Source organism: Chiloscyllium plagiosum, chromosome 5, assembly GCF_004010195.1.
Source record: "Chiloscyllium plagiosum isolate BGI_BamShark_2017 chromosome 5, ASM401019v2, whole genome shotgun sequence".
Taxonomy (NCBI): Eukaryota; Metazoa; Chordata; class Chondrichthyes; order Orectolobiformes; family Hemiscylliidae; genus Chiloscyllium; species Chiloscyllium plagiosum.
The window spans coordinates 83,674,261-83,690,412 of NC_057714.1; the positions used below are offsets into that span (position 1 = coordinate 83,674,261).

At 41.5% G+C, this 16,152-nt stretch overlaps 1 protein-coding gene across 8 annotated transcripts in view; it reads right to left on the reverse strand.

Moving 5' to 3' along the window:
- Window positions 1-16,152, reverse strand: part of odad2 (outer dynein arm docking complex subunit 2) — a 380,688-nt gene that overhangs the window by 250,718 nt on the left and 113,818 nt on the right. For 7 of the 8 annotated variants that reach the window (XM_043690491.1, XM_043690492.1, XM_043690490.1 and 4 more), the window contains one exon: window positions 13,988-14,205. In XM_043690491.1, the coding sequence (XP_043546426.1) occupies window positions 13,988-14,205 (218 nt within the window). Of the gene's footprint in view, window positions 1-13,453; window positions 13,542-13,987; window positions 14,206-16,152 lie in introns of those variants that run through there. The other variant, XM_043690495.1, reaches the window with a different exon arrangement.

Consider the following 16,152-nt stretch of genomic DNA (forward strand, 5'->3'; position numbering starts at 1 on the left):
TTCAAAATTTTGATAGCTCTTACCTGGTCAATAGATTTTGATAGCCTGGTCAATAGACTATGGGTGGTGTTTAACTGTCCCAATATGTCAAATCTCATCCAACGTTAAGAAGTAACTAAAGTACCTGCTGATAAACAATGACCTGTTATCTATGACCAATACCTTGGGGGCTCCACGTGTCACAAAAGATGTGCGCAATTTTCTATCATCGCTCAAGTGTTTGATGAATGGAGTGTATGTGCGTCTATTCACATTGAGTGCCACTGTTTAAGAAAGGTGGTAAGACAAGCCAGGGAACTAAAGACCAGTAAGCCTGACGTTGGTGGTGGGCAAGTTGTTGGAGGGAATCCTGAGGGACAGGATGTACATTTATTTGGAAAGGCAAGGACTGATTAGAGATAGTCAACATGGCTTTGTACATGGGAAATCTTATCTCACAAACTTGATTGAGTTTTTTGAAGAAGTAACAGAGGATTGATGAGGGCAGAGCTTTAAATGTGATCTAAATGGACTTCAGTAATATGTTTGACAAGGTTCCCCATGGGAAACTGGTTCATAAGGTTAGATCTCACGGAATACAGGGAGAACTAGCAATTTGGATATAGAACTAGCTCAAAAGTAGAAGACAGATGGTGGTGGTGGAGAGTTGTTTTTCAGAGTGGCTTGTGACCAGTGGAGTACCACAAGGATCGGTGCTGGGTCCACTACTTTTCATCATTTATATAAATGATTTGGATGTAAGCAAAAGGAGGTATAGTTAGTAAGTTTGCAGATGACACCAAAATTGGAGGTGTAGTGAACAGCGAAGAAGGTTACCTCAGATTACTACGGGATCCTAATCAGATGGGCCAATGAGCTGAGAAGTGGCAGATGGAGCTTAATTCAGATAAATGCAAGGTGCTGCATTTTGGGAAAGCAAATCTTAGCAGGATTTATACATTTAATGGTAAGGTCCTAGGGAGTATTGCTGAACAAAGTGATGTTGGATTGCAGGTTCATAGCTCCTTGAAAGTGTAGTCGCAAGTAGATAGGATAGTGAAGGTGGCTTTTGGTATGCTTTCCTTTATTGGTAGGAGTATTGAATACAGGAGTTGGGAGGTCATGTTGCGGCTGTACAGGACATTGGGATTGAGTAGGTTAGGTTTGTTTTCATTAGGAAAAAGGAGATTGAGGGGGGACCTGATTGAGGCCATGTAGATACAGGAGTTGGGAGGTCATGTTGCGGCTGTACAGGACATTGGTTAGGCCACTGTTGGAATATGGATCAGTGGTGCTGGAAGAGCACAGCAATTCAGGCAGCATCCGAGGACAGGCAAAATCGACGTTTCGGGCAAAAGCCCTTCATCAGGAATAATGAAGGGCTTTTGCCTGAAACGTCGATTTTGCCTGTCCTCGGATGCTGCCTGAATTGCTGTGCTCTTCCAGCACCACTGATCCAGAATCTGGTTTCCAGCATCTGCAGTCATTGTTTTTACCACTGTTGGAATATTGCATGCAATTCTGGTCTCCTTTCATTCAGAAAGATGTTGTGAGACCTGAAAGGGTTCAGAAAAGATTTACAAGGATGTTGCCAGGGTTCGGAGGATTTGAGCTATAGTGAGAGGCTGAACAGGTTGGGGCTGTTTTCCCTGGAGCGTCGAAAGCTGAGGGGCATGGATAGGATAAATAGTCAAAGTCTTTTCCCTGGAATGGGGAGTCCAGAACTAGAGGGCATTGGTTTAGGGTGAGAGGGGAAAGATATAAAAGAGACCTAAGGGGCAACCTTTTCATGCAGAGAGTGGTACGTGTATGGAATGAGCTGTCAGAAGAAGTGGTGGAGGCTTGTACAATTGCAACATTTAAGAGGCATTTGGATGGGTATATGAATAGGAAGGGTTTGGAGGGATATGGGCCGGGTGCTGGCAGGTGGGACTAGATTGGGTTGGGATATCTGGTCGGCATGGACGGGTTGGATTGAAGGGTCTGTTTCCGTGCTGTACATCTCTATGACTCTATCTATAATGACCAAAAAAATTAAACCCATGAAAGATTTGCATAATCGACATGCAAGTTTATCCAGCCATTCCTCCAGATGTAGAGGAGCTGCTAATGGTAATTCTTGTCCTTGTTGACATTTTGGGCATTATCCCTCCAACATGACTATGTCAAAGTGTAAGCCTCATCACCAGACATAACTCTTTGCCAAATATTTCATTTTGGACATCTCTGGATGGTCCTGGTGGAGTTCAGCCAGTGTTTGATGGCAACCTTTGTTTGGGACTTTTCATTCTTGCTCCCCATAACAACACGCCATCCTCTACTGAGAGCTGGTCTCTCCATTTCCAAAAAGGTTTTAATTTTAGCTGTGAGCCAGCCCTTTGGTTTGCCCCATTAATACCAATTCTTTCAGTTTGGAAAGGAATGGATATTTCTGTGTCCACGATCTGATATTGTTAGCTGTGACTGGTATCATTTCCAGAAATGGGTGGTATATCTGCTAATGGAAGGCAGTACAATGCATCTGCATTTGCTACTTGACTTCCCAGACAATGTTCTAATTTGTAATTTTAAGCACTTAATATTAGAGCTCACTGCTGAATGTGGCCTGAAGCTATAGGCGGCACTGCCTTATCCTCTTTAAGCAGGTAGGGGCTTATGGTCGGTAATTCCCACAAATTTTCATCCATAAATGTACTGGTGGTACATTTTGACTCCAAGTATGACAGTCAATCCTTTTTTTCCTATTTGGGCACATTTACACTCTGCATTAGCCAAAGTCCTGGATGTATACGCTATTGCATGCCCCTCTCCAGTGAGCCAGCTATGAGCTAATATCACCCCAGTGACATAGGGGAGGCATTGCACATCAATATCAAATCTTTCTTGGAATTATACTGTGCTAACACATTAAGGATGATAGTTATTTCTTTACTTCATTGACAGTTTGGGTCTGTCTCTGAAACCAATTCCAAGGCTGATCTTGTTTTTTTGAGGTTGATGCAATGGTGCCAGATTGTGTATGAACTTTCCATCATAATTTGCCCAACCCAGAAAGCTCCTGGACAGACATGATGGCTAGGGCACCTTTGATCACCCTCTTTTCCAACAGATGTAACCTGGTCTTGCTGACCTTCTAGCTCAAGTCAGTCACTTTTTTGACGGCTGGGGGGAGGTTGAGTGGTCTGGAACACACATTTTTCCCTTCTTAGGTGCATGCTTGCCTTGGAAAAATGCCTTAGGACTGTATCTAAGTTCTTTAAATGTCCTTATTAGTTTTCCTTGTTATCAGGATATCATCCAGGTAAATGGCAATCTGAGGTACACCTTGCAATGTTCTCCATTGTACACTAGAAAATTGAACAGAGTGATGATATGCCAAATGGCAGTGTCATACATTGATACAAGCCCTTATAGGTATTAATTGTAGCATACTTCTGAGTATCCTAGTCCAAACGTAATTGTAATTAAGTACGGCTCATATTAAGCTTTGTGAAGGACAAACCTTGTGCCAGTTTTACACACAAATCATCAAGCTGAGAAAAACGGTTTGCTTTTTATTTTAAACCCCACAAAAGGTGAACTGACTCATCGGGTTTCAAAATTGGTTTGATTGGTACTGCTCATTCTGCGAATTGGATTGGTTTGATGATTGCTTCACTTTCCAGTCTTCTGAGTTCTGCTTCTACTTTTGCCCATAAGGCAACTAGCACTGGATGGTTCTTGCAGAATCACAGAATTGCTTCCTGTCAACATGCAAAGTTACCTAGGCTTCTCTGATAGTCCCTAGACCTTCCTGGAATTGATGAATAAAAGCGATAGCATCTCAGAACTAAATGAGACTTGGGGGTTGCAATATTCCTTAACTATATCAATCAATTCTTGAAAGGTTTTATTAACTAGTGTCTTAGGAAATGTCAGGCTCCTAATGACAGAAAAAGCTGCAGCTCCACAGGTTGTCAGGAGAATTATTCATTATTTTTCTTCTGCCACAACGTTGATTGCCCAGAAACAATCACACATTCTTTCCACATACTGGGCCTAGTACTGGATAAGCAAGGTCGAACGAGTCAAGCTTCTTAAACAGAGACATGATGTAAAAATGTACTTACCCCCAACTTCAAAATGACTACTGTGAGTGAGTTTCTTCAGGATTAAACTTTATTTTCATTGCCACTGAGATAATATCCTTTATTTACAAATGTATAGCCTTTCATATTAGCAATGCCTCTCACTAATTCAGATGCTCAGGGTCTCAATATCCTTGACATTCATCCTTTTATGACAGCCAGGTCTCCTTGATTGTACCAGATTAACAGCGCCTATCAGGGAATTCAAATTCTGAGAGATTCAGCTGGTTCGCCTTGCTACCATTACTACAATGTTTTTCCTTTTCCATAACAAACTTAAATCATACTATGTTCTGGTCACTATCACTAAATGCTCCAGCAGTACCAACTTGAACACTGAGCCAGCTTTGTTCCCCAGAATTATAACCAACACTGCACCATCCTTCCTATCGGAAAGAGGTTGTGAAATTTGAAAGGGTTCAGAAAAGATTTACAAGGATGTTGCCAGAGTTGGAGGATTTGAGCTACAGGGAGAGGCTGAACAGGCTGGGGCTGTTTTCCCTGGAGCGTCGGAGACTGAGGCGTGACCTTATAGAGGTTTACAAAATTATGAGGGGCATGGATAGGATAAATAGACAAAGTCTTTTCCCTGGGGTCGGGGAGTCCAGAACTAGAGGGCATAGGTTTAGGGTGAGAGGGGAAAGATATAAAAGAGACCTAAGGGGCAACTTTTTCCACACAGACGGTGGTACGTGTATGGAATGAGCTGCCAGAGGATGTGGTGGAGGCTGGTACAATTGCAACATTTAAGAGGCATTTGGATGGGCATATGAATAGGAAGGGTTTGGAGGGATATGGGCCGGGTGCTGGCAAGTGGGACTAGATTGGTTTGGGATATCTCGTCGGCATGGACGGGTTGGACCGAAGAGTCTGTTTCCATGCTGTACACCTCTATGACTCTATCTCCTGTTGAATCTTTATATGTTGACATCCATTTGCCCCCTCTAAACCTTTCACATTATGACTATCTTTGTTTAAAATGGGTGACCACTGGTTTTCAAATAATAGCCCTAGTTCTTGATGCTCACATAACAGGAACTGTCCTCTCCAAAACACTTTAGGATTTTAAATGTTTCAATCAAGTCACCTGTTACTCTTCTAAACTTCAGTGCGACAGCCTGGCCGATCTAATCTTCCCCTAAGACAACCTGCCCATTCCAGGTATTAGTCCAGCCAGGTATAAGACCATAAGAAATAGGAACAAGAGTAGGCCATTCAAGCCCTCGATCCAGCTCCACCATTCAGAAGGGTCATGGCTGATTTAACATTCCCCACCCACTTTAATGTATCTTCTGGAGTTTAGAAGATTAAGGGGAGATCTAATAGAAACTTACAAGATAATACATGGCTTGGAGAGGGTGGACGCTAGGAAATTGTTTCCGTTAGGTGAGGAGACTAGGACCTGTGGACACAGCCTTAGAATTAGAGGGGGTAAATTCAGAACAGAAATGCGGAGACATTTCTTCAGCCAGAGAGTGGTGGGCTTTTGGAATTCATTGTCACAGAGTGCAGTGGAGGCTGGGACGCTAAATGTCTTCAAGGCAGAAATTGATAAATTCTTGATGTCACAAGGAATTAAGGGCTATGGGGAGAATGCGGGTAAGTGGAGTTGAAATGCCCATCAGCCAGGATTGAATGGCGGAGTGGATTCGATGGGCCGAATGGCCTTACTTCCGCTCCTATGTCTTATGGTCTTATGGTCTCTATAACCATTGATTCCCCAATTGATCAAGCATCTATCTATCTCAGTCTTAAATATACAAAAGGACTCTCTATAGCAAGGAGTTTCAAAGGCTCACAATCCTCACAAATCCTTCCATGTTTCAGTCTTAAATTGATGGCTCAGACTAAACCCACTGGTCCTAGACTCTCCATTGAGGGGAATCATCCTCTCAGCATTATCCTATCAAGGCCCATAAGAATCTCATACTTTTCAATGAGATCTCCTCTCACCTTTAAACTCCAATGAGTAGACCACTCACCTGTGTAGCCTTTGCTCATAAGACAATCCCTCCATACCAGAATCATCCCAGTGAGCCTTATCTGAACTTTCTCCATTCATTTACATCCTCCCTTAAAGAAGTTGATTAGTCTTATCAATGCCTTGCAAAATTGAAACACAGCGTCCCTACTTATGAATTCAGTTTATCTATGACCAGATAAATATTAATATTCTATCAGCTTTCTTTGTTACTTTCTGTACCTAACAGAGATTAGATTCCCTACAGTGTGGAAACAGGTCCTTCGGCCCAACCAGTCCACATCGACCCTCCGAAGAGCAACCGACCCAGACCCATTTCCCTTAGACTAATGCATCTAATACTATGGGCAATTTAGTATGGCCAATTCACCTAACCTGCACATCTTTGGATTGTGGGAGGAAACCGGAGGAAACCCACGCAGACACGGGGAGAATGTGCAAACTCCACATAGTCAGTCACCCGAGACTGGAATTGAACCCAGGTCCCTGGTGCTGTGAGGCAGCAGTGCTAACCACTGAGCCACCATGCCGCCCTGAAAACTAATCTTTTGCGATTCGTGCCCAAGAACATCTACATCCTCCTGCATCTCAGAACTACAGATTTCTCACCATTAGATAATGATAATTCAGATAATAATTCTTCCTGCCAAGATGAACAATGTCACATTTTCCCATACTATACTACATTTGCCATAGCTTTGACAACTCAGTTAAACTATCAACACCTTTTTGTAACCTCCATGTCCTCTGGAGTTTATAATTTTCTTACTGGTAATTGTAATTTAAAAGGAAAAAAAAGAGTTCACTAGAGTTAAGAAGGAGTGGATCTCAAGCAGGAGCATATTGAAGGGCAGAATGGGCTCAAAAGGCCAAAATCAAAGAATTCCTAGAGTCTGGGAGTAGACCATTCAGCCCATCAATTCTACACTGACCCTCCAAAGAGCATCCCACCCAGATCCACCCCACTCTATCCCTGCATTTTCCCATGGCTAATACATCCAGACTGCACATCATGGGCAGTTTAGCACGGCCAATCCACCTAACCTGTGCATCTTTGGACTGTGGGAGGAAATCAGAGCATCTGGAGGAAACCTACACAGGCATGGGGAGAATGTGCAAACTCCACACAGTCAGCTGAGGCTGGAATCAAATCTTGGTCTCTGCTGCTGTGAGGCACCACTGAGCCACAGTGCTGCCACAATGGGCTACTCCTGCTCCCATTTTCTACATTCTATGTTGTTTGTAACTTATTTTTCTCCTCACCTTCATTTAATTGGCAAATTTGCCAACCATACTTTCTGTAGTGCAGAGTGCATTATGCAGCACAGGAACAGGCACTTCAGCCCATCAGAACTGGGCTGACCATGATGCCATTCTAAATGAATTCCATCTGCCTGCACATGGTCCAAAGCCATGTACTCCCTGCCTGTTCATGTGTCTGTCTAAATGCCTCCTAAACTTTGCTAATGTATCTGCTTCTAACACTTCTCCTGGCAGCATGTTTCAGGCAATTATCACACTGTGTAAAATACTCGCCTGGCAAATCTCGTTTAAATTTTCTCACTCTCATCTAAATCCTATGCCCCCTACATTAACATTTCCACCTTGGGAAAAGGACTTCGACTATCAACTCCATCCATGCCTTTCATGGTTTTATCATTCTTCCAGTGAAGACAATCAAACTTTTTGTCTAAGCTCTCCTTATAGCTAATACATTCCAATCCAGGAAACATCCTGATAAACCTCTTTTGCATTTTCTCTAAAGCCTCCACATCCTTCATCTAGTGTGGTGACCAGCACAGTGCATAATATTCCTAATATGTACTGACTAAATTTTTATACAGTTGCAACATGACTTGTCAACTTTTACACTCAATATCCCAACTGATGAAGGCAAATATGCCACATGCCTTATGTACTTACACTGCCATTTTCAGGGAATTATGATCTTGCATCCCAAGATTCCTTTATATATCAACGTTCCAAAGAATCTTGCCATTTACCGCATACATTCCTCTTGCATTTGACCTCCCAAAATTCATCATCTCACACTTGTTCAAATTAAACTCCATCTGCCATTTCTCCTCCCAACTTTCCAACCGATCTATAACCTGGTGTTTCCTTTGACAACCTTCCTCACTTTCCACAGTTCCAACAATTTTCTTGCCATCTGTAAACTTACTAATCAGAATACCTCCATTTGCATCCAAGTAATTTTTAATATATATTACAAACAACAGAGGACCCAGCACTAATCCCTCTGGAATACTACTGGTCATAGACTTTCAGTCAAAAAATCACCCCTCTACAATTAGTGTCTGCCCTCTAAGACCAAGCCAATTTTGTATCCAACTTACCAACTCACTGTGGATCCCATGTGACTTAATCTTCTAGATTACCATGAGAAATGTTGACAAATACTTTAGAAAAGTCCTTGCAGACTACATCCATTGCTCTACCCTCATCAGCACTTCCTCAAAAAAAACTCAAATTGATTAAACAAGACCACACAAAGCCATGCTGATTATCCCTAATCAGTCCACTTTTTTTCCAAACACAAGTAAATCTTGTCCCCAAGTATCTTCTCCAATAATTTCCTGACCATGATGTAAGGTTTACCAGTCTCTAATTTCCTGGATTATCCCTGCTGCCATTCTTAAACAAAGGGACATTATTATTTTCCAGGGTTCCGGGATCTCACCTGTGGATAAAGACAAAGATCCCTGCCAAGACCTCAGCAATCTTGTCCCTTGCCTCCTTCAGTAATCTGGGATAGATCCCATCAGGCCCTGGGGATGTATCTTCCTTAGTGTTTGTCAAGACACCCAATACCACCTCCTTCTTAATATTTACATGTCGCAAAATATCAACATGCCCCTCCCTAATCTTACCATCATCCATGTCCTTCTTGGTGAATACTGATGTGAAGTGTTCATTAAGGACCTCACCCACTTCCTCTGGCTTTATGCAAAAGATCCCACCTTTGTCATAAAGTGGACTTACCCTTTCGCAAGCTATCCTCTAGCTTCTAATATATATATATAAAATGCCTGGGATTCTTCTTAATCTTAGTTGCCAAGGACACTTAATGGTCACTTTTAGCTCTCCTAATTTTTTGTTTAAGTTCTTTCCTGCTTACTTTATATTCCTCAAGGGCTATCTCTGATTTCAGTTCCTTAAATCTTGCATATGCTTCCTTTATCTTTTTGACAAAACTTGCAATATCTTTTCTCCTGCAGAGGTCCAAATTTTACCATTTTTATTTTTTATCCTCACAAGAACATGTTTGTTCTGAACTCTAAACAATTGGCCTTTAAAAGACTCCTATATGTTAAATACAGATTAAACATTAAATGGCTGCTGCCAATCTAATTTTTCCAGTTCCTGCCCAATAATTTTGGAATTAGCCTTCCCCCAATTTAACACTTTCACCCGAGGACCAGTCTTATTCTTATCCGTAACTTTTTAAACTTATGGATTATGATCATTGTTCCCAAAATACTAACCCACTGATCACCTGGCCAGGCTCTTTCCCAATATAAGGGCCAATACAACCCCATGGTTAGTTAGACTATCTACATATTGTTTCCAGAAACCTTCTTGGATGCACCAAACAAATTTTAAGTAATTTATATAAATTTTATGCATTTGTGGTCTAAGCACCAATCCCTGTGGCACAACAATCATTACATCTTGCCAACCTGAAAAAAATACATTTACATCTATTCTCTGCTTCCTGTCAACCAGCCAATCTTCTATCCTTGCAAATACACTACCCACTATGCATCAGCTTTTATTTTTCTCCAAAAACCTTTGATATAGCACTTCACCAAATGCTTTTATCTATAACTCCAAAAGATTGGTCAAATGTGATTTTCCTTTCACAAAAACTTGCTCACTCTGCCCGATTACCCTGAACTTATCCACAAGACCTGTTAAATCTTAGGCATAGAGATGAACAGCATGGAAACAGATCCTTCGGTCCAACTCATCAATGCTGACCAGATATTCTAACCTACTCTAGTCCCATTTGCCAGCAATTGGCCCATATCCCTCTAAACCCTTCCAATTCATATACCCATCCAGATACCTTTTAAATGTTGCAATTGTAATAGCCTCTACCACTTCCTCTGGCAGCTCATTCCATACATGTACCATCCTCGGAGTGAAAAAGTTGCCCCTTAGGTCACTTTTATATCTTTCCCCTCTCACCTTAAACCTATGCCCTCTAGTTTAGATTAGATTAGATTAGATTAAATTACTTACAGTGTGGAAACAGGCCCTTCGGCCCAACAAGTCCACACCGCCCCGCTGAAGCGCAACCCACCCATATCCCTACCTTTACCCCTTACCTAACACTACGGGCAATTTAGCATGGCCAATTCACCTGACCTGCACATCTTTGGACTGTGGGAGGAAACCGGAGCACCCGGAGGAAACCCACGCAGACACGTGGAGAATGTGCAAATGCCACACAGTCAGCTGCCTGAGGTGGGAATTGAACCCGGGTCTCTGGCGCTGTGAGGCAGCAGTGCTAACCACTGTGCCACCGTGCCGCCCCCTGGGGTGAGGGAGTTCTGGACTCCCTCACCCCAGGGAAAAAGACTTTGTCTATTTATTCTATCCATGCCTCTCATGATTTTATAAACCTCTATAAGGTCACTCCTCAGCCTCCACGCTCCAGGAAAAACAGCCCTAGCCTATTCAACCTCTCCCTATAGCTCAAATCCTCCAACCCTGGCAACATCCTTGTCAATCTTTTCTGAACCCTTTCAAATTTCACATCATCCTTCCGATACGAAGGAGACCAGAATTATACGCAATATTCCAAAAGTGGCTGAACCAATATCCTGTACAGCCGCAAGATGACCTCCCAATTCCTATACTCAATGCTCTGACCAATAAAGAAAAGCATACACCTTCTTCACTATCTTATCTACCTATGACTTTACTTTCATAGAGCTATGAACCTGCACTCCAAGGTCTCTTGGTTCAGCAACATTCCTGAGGAACTTACCATTAAATATATAAGTCCTGCTAAGATTTGCTTTCCCAAAATGCAGCACCTCACATTTATCTAAATTAAACTCCATCTGCCACTTCTCAGCCCATTGGCCCTTCTGATCAGGATCCCATTGTAATCTGAGGTAATCTTCTTCGCTGTTCACTACACCTCCAATTTTGGTGTCATCTGCAAATTTACTAACTGTACCTCCGATGTTCACATCCAAATCATTTATGTAGATGATGAAAAGTAGTGGACCCAGTGCCGATCCTGTGGTCACAGGCCTCCAATCTGCAAAACAACCCTCCACCACCACCATCTGTGTTCTACCTTCAAGCCAGTTCCATATCCAAATGGCTAGTTCTCCCTGTGTTCCATGTGATCTAACCTTGCTAAGCAGTCTCCCAGGTGGAACCTTATCGAACTGAAGACAATATAGATCATGTCCACCATTCTGTAGGCTGTTATCACAATTCAAAACATACTATACAAAGAAACTATCCTGAAAATATTCAATTTGCTCCTAGGCTAGGCTCCCTTGTCCGCCTGGCTTTTCCAGTTGATCTATAGATTAAAGTCTCCCATGTTTATCTTTCTGACAACCACTCATTATTTCTTCCTTTATACCCCACTTTACTATCTGGTTACTGTTAGAGTCTGTTCACCACTCCCACAAGGGATGTCTCGTCTTTATCACTTCTCATTTCTGTCTAAACTATTTCCATATCTTAGTTTCCAGAACTTAGCTCAACCATCTATAATGCTAATACCATCATTAACTAACATTACCATCCCTCCACCTACTTCTACGTTCCTGTCATTCATAAACATATGGGACTCTACAATATTCAAGTCTTAATCCATGTCATCCTGCAATGATGTCTCTGTAATGGTTATCAGATCATAATTACTACTTCCTATTTTTGCTGTCAGTTCATCTATTTTCTTTGGTTGCTACATGCATCAAATACAGAATCTTTAGTTATTATCCTTTTCCTCTCTTTGTAAGTTCTAGTCTTATTTGTTTACATTTAAGATGCATACTCTCTACTCCTTCCTGTTCCAGTCTATTTATAATTTTGGTAATAATACTTTTGTCTTTGGCCCTAACTCTACTGTTTGATTGACCACATACTCCCAAAGTTGATATCGTGCCCCCTCTATTCCATCTAAAATCCTTTCTACTTCCCTAGTTATGCAGTTGCCGAGAATACCAGACCCAGTACAGATCAAGTAGAAATTATTCCATCTGTACAGATACTAGCTTCCCAAGTGTGGGTGGCAATATCCCACAAATGGAAACCCATCTTTCCCACACCAGATTTTGAACCATGCATTCACATCTCTACTCTGATTTGTCTCATGTCAATTGCAAGTGGCTCAGATTATAATGCAGAGATTTTGACCTATGAGTTTCTGTTTCTTAATTTGGTATCTACCTCTGCATACTGGCAATGTGAAACCTCCTTAATTATCGATGTTGTTGGTACCTACATGGACCACAACGATTGGATTCTTGCTCTCCCACTGCAAGTTCCTCTCCAATCCCAAGAAGATGTCCAAAATGTTGGTACCAGACAGATAACACAACCATTTGGACTGTCACTCTGCTGCAGAGAACAATGTCAATCTCCTTCACTGTACCATCCCCTACTGCCACTAAATTTCTGCTTACTTGCACATCTTGAGCAGCTTCCTAATTCATTCATCTTGCAGCCCTCACTCTCATCCAGAGATGTTGAAAAATCCTCAAACCTGTTGGACAACTGCAAAGACTAAAGAAGAGTCATACTGGACTCAAATAATTAACTCTGTTTCACTCTCCACAGATGCTGCCAGAGCTTCTGAGCTTTTCCAACAACTTTTGTTTTTGTTCTGGCATTCTCTGTCTCATATTTCCAGCGTCCACAGTATTTTGCCTTTATGCAAAGTCTGAGGCTCCTGTATGCCTGCCCTCTATCTCCCTTTACCTGTTTCACTTACACTCACAGTCTTCTGTCCCTAAATACTGACCAAATCAGACAATCCAATCATAAGAGGTATGGTTTCTTCCTGGTACAAAGAATCCAGATAATTTTCTCCCTCCCTTTATGTCACAAGGTCTAGTTCAGCCTCAGCCTCATAAATTCTAATCCAAAGCTGCTCAAAACCTTTGCTGACATTTTTGCTCTAGACCATACTGATATCCATGAACTCCCACACCTATAGCTGTGACACATCACCTGTCTAGTGGTCTTCAGTATGTTCTAACAAACTACTTATTGTATTTAATTTAATTTTTAGTTTTGTTTTTTTTAAATCTTATATTACCTTACCACTAGCTGCTATAATATTTTGAAGTTTAGGGAAACAGAAGCTTACCAATTAACCAGCATCTTCTCCTGTAGCAGAGGAGGAAATCAATTCCTGGTGGCTGAAAAAGGTTTAGGTAAAAGCAATCAAACACCTCTTTCCCTTCCTCTCCTTCACACCCTGAAGCACTTAAATCCAGCATCCAATCAGCACTAATTTGACTGGTTTTATCTGTTCTAATGCAAAATGCCTGCCTGAGTTATAAAATGAAGATCCACTCTCAGCTGGTTGTAAATAAGTTGCTCTTTCACTGGAACCCTTGAAAGAACCCTGCTTAAGGCTAGTAGATACCACCTCTAAACTGTATATTTCAGTTCAATGTACAAGGTAAATTAGATTTGTACAAAATAAAATTTAGACTTTTTAATCCCAACAACTACACATATTCAGTCCTAGCACCAGGTGGTAAATTTGGTTGCTTGGTTTACAGTTCCCTGTACGGATCATAATGCATTATAAAACTTAAATTTTTTTGTCACTTTTATGCTAAGATATGTATCACTTCAGGTTACAATTCATAACATTTCAACATCAGTCACTTACGATAATCGATGGGATGACTCTAGAGCCTTATGTACAAAAGAAGTTTCTTCTTTTTTTATATCCCTTGTCTTAGGTTTTGGTGGTGGTTTCTTTCTTTCAAACTTATTCTTGTCCTGATATTCACTAAACTTTTCAGTCTGGTCAAGTTCCTCATTAGTAGGTACTTCTGCTTTCTGGGTCTTTCGAGTAGGTGTGGATTTTTTTTGCAGTACAAAATTCTAAAAAGAATTTGAAAAATTATGAGGTTGAAAGGAAATTCCTGATAATACAACAGTAATTTACATTTATATAATGACAATTCTAACATTAAGCAAATATTTAAATGCACCATTTATAAAGTGCGCTGGAGTAATACATGAAGGCTACTGAGATATCATACTCCAAATCTGCAATCTCTACCACTTCAAAAGCAAGGGCAGCAAATGCAAATGACATCACCACCTGCGAGTGTCCCTGCAAGCCATGTACGATCTTAACTTGGAATAATGGAATCATTGCTACATAGTATCTGGTTGAAACTCCTGGGACTACCTTCTCAACAGCGCCATGGCTGGCCTTTAATCCAAAGGACTGCAGTAGTTCAAGAAGGCAGTTTACCGTTACCTTCTCCACACAATTAGGAAAGGGCAATAAATGCTGGACTAGCTGGTGATAACTGCATCCCATGAACAAAACACCTGAAGTTCTTTGTAGAATCAAATAAGTCTTACACTGGACACATTTTACATATGCATTTCATTGTTTGGCTTGAACTTAAGTATTGAGCTAAATCTCACAATTTCTAACTAATTGTCAGTTTTATTGAATTTCTTTGAGGGTTTCTTGCTGTGAGACCCAGTGATGTCACTCACCAAATTGCCTCATACTACCTACCTCATTAACTACCTATCCCACCAATAAATCACTTCTTTTCCAATTCCAGTGCCAACCTATGATATGCCATTCCAGAAGAATTTGACATTCATAAGACATGCTCTGAAAAACCAGCATCCCTAATGTGTGCACCATATTTAAAAGCTCACTGTTCACCCTGTTGAGAACTAGCATTCTACAATAGGCCGGACAGTGCCCAGATGAGTGGAGGGATGCCCGACATCAGGCTCCTGATTAACTACAAGGAGAGAATCCTGTCTCTTACAAGAGAAGACCTGTCTGCCAAGACATCCATGTCCCAACAAATAAGTACCATTCTTCACTCCAGTGCAACTCTAAAATTAAATCTACTGTCTATGTCAGACATTGCACACCACTTCTAAACATTGCCGGAATGTCTTTTCTCTCTTGTATCTTGCAAGTACCAGCAGGATGTCCACAGTACTAGCAGAGGAATAGTTTGTTTTACCTTCCTGATCTCCGAGGAAGGTAATTGTGAGGCCTCAAAAGAAAGAAACAGCAGAGCTGCATCCTTCCACCACCACACAAGTTTAGATACTGATACCTTGTTGGGAAACTTACATTGAGAAAGTTTGGGAAGACAAGCTAGTGAGACATTTCTGTGACAGTTCCCCAGCAGGCTGAAGAAGAAATGCACAAGGCTATTGGAACTCAGGAGGACTGCTGGCATCAGCTCAACTCCAGGCAGGAGAAGATCCTGTGATGTTGACAATCAGTGACTTTGTCCACATGCAAAGGTAGGAACAGAAGTGTCAGATAGGTATATGGGAGGCAATTGCCTTCATAGCATAGACATTTTTGATGTGCAGCCATGCCACGGGGACCCAGATGCCTCAATGGCATTATATGGCTGCCTTCATAGACAGGCTGCCATAGAGAGCTAGGCATAGCAATCATAGGTCTGCTAGAGAGGCATATTAGTTTGCGCACCAGTGCTCCAGCCACTGATCCTCATGACTAAAGGCATGGGAACAGGGGGGCGGTCAAGGTTCTCCTTCCTCACAAGGAGACAGCGTGATTAATGCCCATGGATTATGCCCTAGATGCTGTTGTATAGTGAGCAACATAGAGCCTCTTCACAACCAGTAACTCGTCATCAGTTATTCAACCTGATTTACATGTTCAGAATTCTCAACATTGAATTCATTCATCACAGGTGATACAATGGGAAGCTTCATATTATCTAGACAAGATGTGCATTTCATATGGTAGTTGTGATGCAATAATTTTTATTTGTTAGAAACTCACCACTCCCTGGTGAGAATCCGATC